General features: G+C 43.2%; 1 protein-coding gene across 4 annotated transcripts in view; it reads right to left on the reverse strand.

Moving 5' to 3' along the window:
* The window catches only part of LOC135512234 (tau-tubulin kinase 1-like), a 35,957-nt gene extending 28,013 nt beyond the window's left edge, over positions 1 to 7,944 (reverse strand). The window contains exons 1-9 of one of the 4 annotated variants that reach the window (XM_064934039.1): positions 7,680 to 7,944; positions 4,750 to 4,908; positions 4,204 to 4,351; positions 3,390 to 3,463; positions 2,994 to 3,134; positions 2,454 to 2,558; positions 891 to 956; positions 624 to 716; positions 183 to 308 (exon numbers count right to left, since the gene is read on the reverse strand). In XM_064934039.1, coding sequence (XP_064790111.1) covers positions 183 to 308; positions 624 to 716; positions 891 to 956; positions 2,454 to 2,558; positions 2,994 to 3,134; positions 3,390 to 3,463; positions 4,204 to 4,351; positions 4,750 to 4,857 — 861 coding nt within the window. In that variant the 5' untranslated portion in view covers positions 4,858 to 4,908; positions 7,680 to 7,944. Of the gene's footprint in view, positions 1 to 182; positions 309 to 623; positions 717 to 890; positions 957 to 1,132; positions 1,198 to 2,453; positions 2,559 to 2,993; positions 3,138 to 3,389; positions 3,464 to 4,203; positions 4,352 to 4,749; positions 4,909 to 6,831; positions 7,009 to 7,679 lie in introns of those variants that run through there. The other 3 variants (XM_064934037.1, XM_064934038.1, XM_064934040.1) reach the window with 3 other exon arrangements.
* Positions 7,945 to 9,391: the final 1,447 nt, after the last annotated feature.

The raw sequence follows: 9,391 nt of genomic DNA on the forward strand, positions 1-9,391 counted from the left end.
ACGCCACACCCGGCCATGATTACAGACACCTGTGTGTGTCCTTTGACACTATATAGACTAGTGACCTGCAGTGTTTGTCATTATACTCTGTTGAAACGTTGGATATTAGGTTATTCAATTATTGCATCTGAGCTCCTAGAATGTGTGGCTCTCCTTTTCTTTTTCAAGTGAACAGTACGTACCTGGTAATCTGGTTTGGTAAAGTAGTCAAGGCCTAAAACATGATCCAGGAACACATGAAACTCAGAAGGCATGTGTTTGAGCAGCATTCTGTGGTCGTAGCGCTCCTTAATCTGACCCACTTGCTCCTGGTGGCACACAAGAGATACAGTAGAAACCATTAGAAATCAGTTGAGCCCAGCAAGACACCAGTAGACACCAGTAACCATTCTCTACTGCAGGGTTTCTTAATCCTGTTCCTGGTGACCCAAAGAAGGGATTTTTTGTTTTTGCCCGAACACTACACACATGATTCCACTAATCAAAGGTTTGATGATGAACTGTTGAGTCTAACCAGGTGTGTAGTGCTCGGCCAAACATAACAATGTGCACCCCTTTGGGTTCACTGCACCAGGATACAGAAATATTGGAAATAACTGAAACTGCAGTAGACAGTAGCTCACCTTATCTTTTATTTTTCGCCATGGTAGCTGACCGACTGCAAATTCTACCAACATGTAAAATAGCGACCATAGATCGTCATGGCGACCCATTTCCTGAGAAGTTAAAGAATTCATTAATCAATGAATTATTTTCATGACTTATTAGAATTTGAATCTGAATCTGCAACAGTTATTTTGGATTTCCCGACAAACTGATGATACACAAAACCCTCAGATCTAAATTAATTTGTAGTGCATTGCATTTTTCGAACCCAAAAAGACACTTACTTTGTTTTTATGAGCATTTACTGAAGCATAACGAACAGTGCCCCGAAATCCCGCTACAGTTCTGGGCTGGAAAAATAAAATTTGGTAAATTCTCTTTTCAGCACGAAACCTAAATTTTTTTCACAATGATAACTAGAAAGAAAAATAAAGTATTTAAAATAAAAACTCAAAAGAGACAAGGAAGGATATGGAAAATATCTCAGGCAGAGAGAGATAATAAAAACTGAAATGGGATCAAGCACCTTACTGATGAGACGGATCACAAGCATGCGCTTCGAACAGAAAAGGCCAAAAAGGAACAGCAAAACTGCAAAACATAAAATCACACAGGTGAAAAAAGGACAGCATCACATTGCAGCAAAACAACTGTAAACGCTGTATTAACATCAACACTTTGTGAACATAATATATGAAACAATGTTGCAGTAATTTACAGTAACAAACTATGAACTAATGCATTTACAAAGCATAAGGCATCATTTAAATGTATCATTTTCCTGTGATATCTTCCTAATATTTGTAGTTTCTTATAGTCATTGGAATCTGTGATATAATAACTGGAATCCGCATCACCATTTTGGCTCAAGAGTGGAGGATGACAGGTTTGACCTTGATAATAACACCCATTCCATTCGGCAGGTAGTCCTATGAATATTACCTTAGAAACTGCATGTTAGAATTTACAACAGTGTGTGTGTGTGTGTGTGTGTATGTACACTGTATGTGTGTGTGTGTGTGTGTGTGTGTGTGTGTGTGTGTGTGTGTGTGTGTGTGTGTGTGTGTGTGTGTGTGTGTGTGTGTGTGTGTGTGTGTGTGTGTGGTCTAGTTGCTGTTCTAAATCTGCAGTACAGACCCGCCCTTCTAAATCGATGAGTGGAGGCTGAGTCAGCAAAAGGAAAAGCAGAAAGAATCTCCACTGTGGCCCATAAGCCTATATCAGCCTAGCCAACTACATCAACCTATATCAGGCTAGCCAACTCTCCATCAGCCTATATCAGGCTAGCCAACCCTACATCAGCCTATATCAGGCTAGCCAACTTTCCATCAGCCTATATCAGCCAAGCCAACTACATCAACCTATATCAGGCTAGCTAACTCTCTATCAGCCTATATCAGCCTAGCCAACTACATCAACCTATATCAGGCTAGCCAACTCTACATCAGCCTATATCAGGCTAGCCAACTCCATCAAACTATATCAGCCAACTCTACATCAACCTATGTCAGCCTAGCCAACTCTCCATCAGCCTGTATCAGCCTAGCCAACTCTACATCAGCCTGTATCAGGCTAACCAACTCTAGATCTGTCTGTATCAGGCTAGCCAACTATTAATCACATCACAAAAAGGCACATGCCCTGTGCTTTCCTATTCTCCTACCCACTTTGCCCTGAGGACCAAGCATTTCCTGTGCAAAAAAAACATTGCCACTACCCCCAGGTTGTGTGAACTACCCCTCCTAACTCAACACCAAAACAGCAAACCTTATACCCCATGTCCTATATTCTTGCTATATTCATAACATAATAAATTAAATGAAGAAAATCCTTCCACGGCTACTTACCGGTCGGACCTCTCCGGTAGTGTTGGTGTACTGGCGAGCCAGGCCAAAGTCTAACATAAAGCACTTTCTATAGGTGGAGGGGAGTCGACCCATGGCAAAGTTTGACTGGGAAAAAACAACAGAAAAACAGAGTTGAGTCGAGGACATCACAGGCATATCAACAAGTAAAGCCCAAAGCAGTGTTTCTCTCTGTCATTGTATAGACATGACCCTAGCTCACACCCTCTCTCTCACACAATCTCTCTCACTCACTCACTCACTCTCTCTCACACACACACACACACACACACACCTCTCTCTATCTCACCCCCATTTCTCTCTATCTCACATCTTTGCTCTTTCTCTCACCCACCCCTCTCTATCTCTGACATGTAAATTGCCCCCTACAGGCTTGATGTCTTAGTGCAGGAATCCTCCAGAGTCAATGACCTCTATGAACTCTAGAATAGATTAAATAATCTTACAATGCATTATAACCACACATCACAATGCCTTATACCTGCAAGCTTTAGGTAAAGTGCTACAGAGAGGGCCACCTACAGGCTTGATGTCTCTGTGCAGGAAGCCCACAGAGTGGATTGCCTCTATGGACTCCAGGATCTGTTTGCCCAGGCGTAGCGTGGTGCTCATGGTGAAAGTGCCGCGGGGTTGACTCCTCCTCAGGTCCGCTAGGTTTCTCCCCTGCTGGGGTGGAGAGAAGGGGGAGGGAAAGAGGGGGAAGGTGGGGGGAGAGAGTGAGATGGAGGGGTCAGAGGGAGGGAGGTTAGAGAGAGATGAGAGAAAACAGGGGGAGGGAGAGGGGGACGGAGAGAGGGAGAGCGGGGAGATAGAGGGAGAGAAATATTTTTCATTCATTTTTTTCTACTTAGTTGTAGCCTTGGCTACGATTCTCTCTACCTAAAGCAATTGTATCAGACTGTTCTGATAAATGGTTACCTGAAGTTGCATGACCACATAGTTAAACTTCTCGTTCCTTCCACATCCAATGAATTTACAGACATGATTTTTTCCTGTGACAGAAGTGAGAGGTTAGTGTAAATGTGATTATACAGTCATTATAAAATGAGCAATCTACGAATCTACTTGTACCATCACAGTTAAACAACTGATTCAGTTGGATGTTTAAGATGACTTTCTTTTTGCATCTGTTTTTGGGACAACAGACCAGAACAAGCAAAGCTGACAGACACAGAAATACCCCAAAATAAATACTACCTAAGAGATCGACGATGTGAAACACTCACTGCCAAAATATAATTTTGCACAAAGCAGTATAAACCCCAGTGCAGCAGGTATGTCAACTGATTGACTACCTAACTCATCAAACCCCAGAACAGAACAAACAATCACCACACCTACAACCTTGCCTATCACACTAATCAAATGGCTAAACAGACAGATGTCACATCAGACCATAGCCAGACAACTTAATTAACCTTGCCATGCTTATTCATGTACAAGGTGATGTTGTCATTGATTGATCATGTCCTTAGTGAACCCAATCTGTCCCCGGTTCCTGCCTGCCCTGCCCTTACCTTGCAGTTTCTTTTTCATAACAGTAAAGTGGAATTTCATCGCAAAGGGTGATATATAGTGCAGGAGAAGAGAAAGTGGCAAAGGTCACAGGGATTGAACCCACAACCTTTGAGTTTCTAATACATGCTTGTATTAGTGGCGTTACCAGTTAACCACACAAACACACAGCTGTACGTGTGATTGTGTGTTACTGCTTAAACACATAGGCCCTTACCTTGCAGTTTTTTGAGGACAGCCACCTCCATCTTGAGGACCTGTTTAGGCTGCTGGGCTGACTCTACCTTGAGAGCCACATTCTCCCTGGTCAGCAGGTCCAACGCCTCGTAGATCTCCCCGAAACCTCCCCCGCCAATTTTCTTCAGCTGGGAATGGTGGCAGAGGAGAGACAAGGGTGGAATAAACACAGTAGAAAGGTGAGGATTGTGGATGCCTGCTTCTTACTGTTTGCTGCCGGTTCTTTGAAGTGAACATTTAGAAAATGCTAGTTCCCCACTAACCTGGTCCCAGATCGGTTGGTGTTGTCTTGCCAACTTTTATGGTAATTGTCACGCCTAACAATGACCATATCATTTGGCAAGACAGCACCAACAGATCTGTGACCAGGCCAGTTCTCATCAGGTGAAGGAACATTCTAAATCAGGGACTCTCAACTCTTGCATAATGTGTTTCATTTTAATCAATTGCTTAATTATTCCACCAGTCACTCAGCTGAGAGTCAATTACATGGTCAAAATGTCTCTGAAGATAAAACCAAACTCACCACTTTCCATCGGTCTTTTACCAAGCAGTTTGGGGGCAGGATGTCCACCTGCTCCCCCGCTCCGTTCATGTTTTCGTCGGGCTGGGCGGCCGTCCCTACGCACTGCATTGGCCGGCCAGACAGAGACACAGCAGCTCCCAACTTGATTCAGCCATTTACCTGTGAAGAAGAACACAGTAATGTAAGCTACCACATACACAACTAGAGTATACAACACATAGATTATAAATAAAAAAGTATTCTCTAAACTGACTAACTCATTTTAAAACAACAAGGTACAAGCTTGACAATACAATGAGGCCACAAAACCAATATGTCAGGAAGAGCAGCAGATTTAGCCTCGGCCTCCTGGTAAACTGTCGACATGTCACTAACGTCTCTGAACCCCAAATATGTCTATGTGGTCATAAGTAAACAATTTGGCCCAATGGACAGCACAGCTATCCGTGCTTAACAAAAATTCAGCACCACAGACAGCACCACTATCCTCGCTTAACAACAATTCAGCACCACGGAAAGCACTGCGACCCGCGTTTAAAACAAATGTGTTGGTCACAGATTCAGCACTAGGGACAACAACAATTAGCGCTAAAATATTAGATAGATTGCATGCAATTTTGCTACAAATGGAATCCATAGGCATAGGTGTGACTGAAGCTGTCTTTTCAGCACATTGGACAGCACCACTCATTACAGCAACGTGCTGGCCAAGGACAGCGCCGCAGCACCCCTCATTTAACACACTTGCTGGCATTCTCTAGGCCAGTGTTTCCCCACTCCTCAAATACACTTTTTTTTGTTGTAGCCCCAGACAGGCACACCTGAATCAACTAATCATCAAGCCCTCAATGAATTGAATTAAGTGGGTTTGTCCAGGGCAACTACAGAAATGTGTGCTGTTTGGGGTACTAGAGGACTGTAGTTGGGAAACACTGCTTTAGGCTTGCGCTGTCTGCCAGACAGCATACCTGCAGGTAACTACTAAAATCAAGGAAACACCAACATAAAGTGTCTTAATAGGGTGTTGGGCCACCATGAACCAGAACAGCTTCAATGCACCTTGGAATAGATTCTACAAGTGTCTGAAACTCTATTGGAGAGATGCAACAATTTTTCCACAAGAAATCACATAATTTATTGTTTTGTTGATGGTGGTGGACAGTGCTATATCAGGCACTGCTCCAGAATCTCACACAAGTGTTCAATTGGGTTGAGATCTGGTGAGATAAACACACACACACACACACACACCCTTTAAACCCCTTATGCTCCTTTGAGTCCCCTCTTTCATAGTCACTGAGATCTCTTCTAGCCATGGTAGCCAAAATAATGGACAACTGGGCATTTTTATACATGACCCTCAGCATGATAGAATGTTAACTGCTTAAATAACTCAGTAACCACACCTGTGTCGAAGCACCTGATTTCAATATAACTTATATCCCTCATTTATGCAAGTTTCCTTTATTTTGGCAGTTAGTTTATAGTTATAAAGTTTCCTTTATTTTTGTATTAGAATGGCTGGGCTAAAAGCATTCCCAAATCAAATGCAGAAGCAGGAGAGAACATCCTGAGCCGTACACTAGTGTGGAAGCTTCCCACTGCCCTAGACAGTTCATGTGCTGAAGGTACACTCAATGCAACAATGAAAAGTAATGAAGCAATGTTCAAGTTAATTAACTCTGTCATGCAATTACCTCGAGGTTCAATAATGTCAATTTACACTTGGGTGATTAAAGTTAAGTACACCTGCATTGGAGACTTTGGATTGAACAACTCCAATACCACACACCCAGTGTTGGCAAAACACTTTTAGTAGGCCAATATTTAAACCATGTCTTTATATTCTTCCAAATATATAACGAACCCCATCACAAAAAATAGACTGATCAATTGCAACACCCAAAATCCATTATCATAGTAGGCTACTAAGAAAACCACGTGATCATTTTCAAGTATGTAACTAGGCTACATTTTACAGCTATATTTATATTTAGAATTAGGAAAAGGGTGTAACATTTTAGTAGGCCACTGCACTGTCTAATGTTGGGCCTATGAATTCCTTGTAATTTGCGCTCTCACCTTACTGCTACAATCACAGGGTGGGAAACGTTCTGTTTCCAATAGGCTTTCCTTAGATATCATTTTATAAGACACAACCTCTCCTCCATCGCAACTAACAGAAGTCCCCAGGCCCATAAGCTCTACTATCATTCTCCTCCTACTGTTACATTTTCTCCGCACTGCAGTTCCGGCGCTCTCTCAACGGGTAGGGAGGGTTACCAACCAAGCGGCAGGCGGTGCGCACAGCCCATACAGAGTTCTAATTCTAGAATTGACGTTTTCTAAGTATCAACATTCGCCATCGCCCTGCGCCCCTGGCCCAATGGGCAGGTTGTGTACCTTTACTCCGCCTCTAAAACATATTTCAGGAATCACCCATTGGATCAATATCAGTCAATCAGCCGCCATGCAACGTTCCACTGCACGGTAAGCCGCGAGTTGCACTTCGGGAAATGTCGTTTATAGTCGGGAAAGCCGATGCAAAGGTACCCGACTAGATGCTTGTAAAAGACTACACCTCCTGTGCGAGCGACTCAAATCACTGACGTAAGTCTGCATTATGATGGTTCTTTCTAAATTATTCATGATTCTTGTTATATAGATGTAAAAAAAATTACTAATTGTTATGTTCAAGCTTCTTACGTCATCTGTCATCATTGCCAATAACTGTGTTGTGGAGTGACACCGTGATCTATTCCAGATTGCTTTATTCTTTAGAAACAGCGCATCGAAGTGGCGTTGCTCTCCCAAGTTATCATACCATATCATAGCATCATTATTGACAAAGTGCTAATGCCTTGGATGTTCTTTATGTCCGCAATATCATTTACATCAATTCAACAAAGAGCAAAACATTGTATCCAGACCTGATCTTCTGACATCGTTGTAGGGCCTCGGTTCGCGAGGCATTTGAGAGGTGCATCAGTCCTTGTGCGAGGTCGTGTTAATGACATATGTGTCGGTTATCGTTGCACCATTCTCCATCCTCCCCGTTATACGCCTCTACTCCTCTGAATCAGCATCACTGAGATTCTCCCATTACGCAATGCGCGCAGTCTTGCATGACCATGGATGGTTGTTGCGTGGTAACGTGAGGAGCGCACGGCGCTCGATAAGCGCCTGTTGAGAAATTATGTATTGTGTGAAATGTGCCAGAAATAGCAGATTCAGTAGCAGCACCAAACTAACAGTGTGTCTGTGGGATCTTAGGCAAATGCAAAATGCGCTAGTGCACAATGCACAATGGTTTCACTGAGTCACTAACCATGACCTCCTCCTTTGTGTAGATTCATTTTACACGCAAGAGGGCACTGTTTCTCCACAGATAAATTCCAGTTCTCATTTGTGCATTGAACCTTGACGTTTGGCCCTCATGACCGAAGCACCTCTGCCTATATGCAGATTACAGACTTTTGTTTTTGGAGGGGGTACTCAATTTACTGTTGAGTGTTAGAAAGGTAGAATAAACCAGGTGCAATTTCGACATTTGGTAGTGCATCAGCAGTTTTCCACACCATATCATGAACCTGGCATAAGTCATGGCAAAATGTGTAGAATTGGCAGATATTACCTTTAAAACTACAACAATTTACATTTTTGATCAGCCCCATGGCAGAATGGGTTTGAAATGCAACCAATTTACTTTAGCACTAGTTAGGTTTCCATCCAATTGGCAACATATTTTCATGTGAATATTCGAAACTCCGCATAAAAACAATATGCACATTTTCCCACCAGAGATGGACTTGTTGCAGATAAAAAGCTGTGTGTGATGACGTAGTGCACATAAAAATACTCTTTGTGATTACATTTCCATGTACCAAATAAAAAATACAAATGAAATGTGTTTCCATCATATTTTCATCTGTAACCATATTGATCCCTACACTGGCTTCCTGTCAAAGCAAGGGCTGATTTCAAGGTTTTACTGCTAACCTACAAAGCATTACATGGGCTTGCTCCTACCTATCTCTCTGATTTGGTCCTGCCGTACATACCTACACGTACGCTATGGTCACAAGATGCAGGCCTCCTAATTGTCCCTAGAATTTCTAAGCAAACAGCTGGAGGCAGGGCTTTCTCCTATAGAGCTCCATTTTTATGGAACGGTCTGCCTACCCATGTCAGAGACACAAACTCTGTCTCAACCTTTAAGTCTTCACTGAAGACTCATCTCTTCAGTGGGTCATATGATTGAGTGTAGTCTGGCCCAGGAGTGGGAAGGTGAACGGAAAGGCTCTGGAGCAACGAACCGCCCTTGCTGTCTCTGCCGGGCCGGTTCTCCTCTTTCCACTGGGATTCTCTGCCTCCAACCCTATTACAGGGGCTGAGTCACTGGCTTACTGGGGCTCTCTCATGCCGTCCCTGGAAGGGGTGCGTCACCTGAGTGGGTTGATTCACTGATGTGGTCATCCTGTCTGGGTTGGCGCCCCCCCTTGGGTTGTGCCATGGCGGAGATCTTTGTGGGCTATACTCAGCCTTGTCTCAGGATGGTAAGTTGGTGGTTGAAGATATCCCTCTAGTGGTGTGGGGGCTGTGCTTTGGCAAAGTGGGTGGGGTTATATCTTTCCTGTTTGGC

Source organism: Oncorhynchus masou, chromosome 24 (genome assembly GCF_036934945.1).
Source record: "Oncorhynchus masou masou isolate Uvic2021 chromosome 24, UVic_Omas_1.1, whole genome shotgun sequence".
Classification (NCBI taxonomy): Eukaryota; Metazoa; Chordata; class Actinopteri; order Salmoniformes; family Salmonidae; genus Oncorhynchus; species Oncorhynchus masou.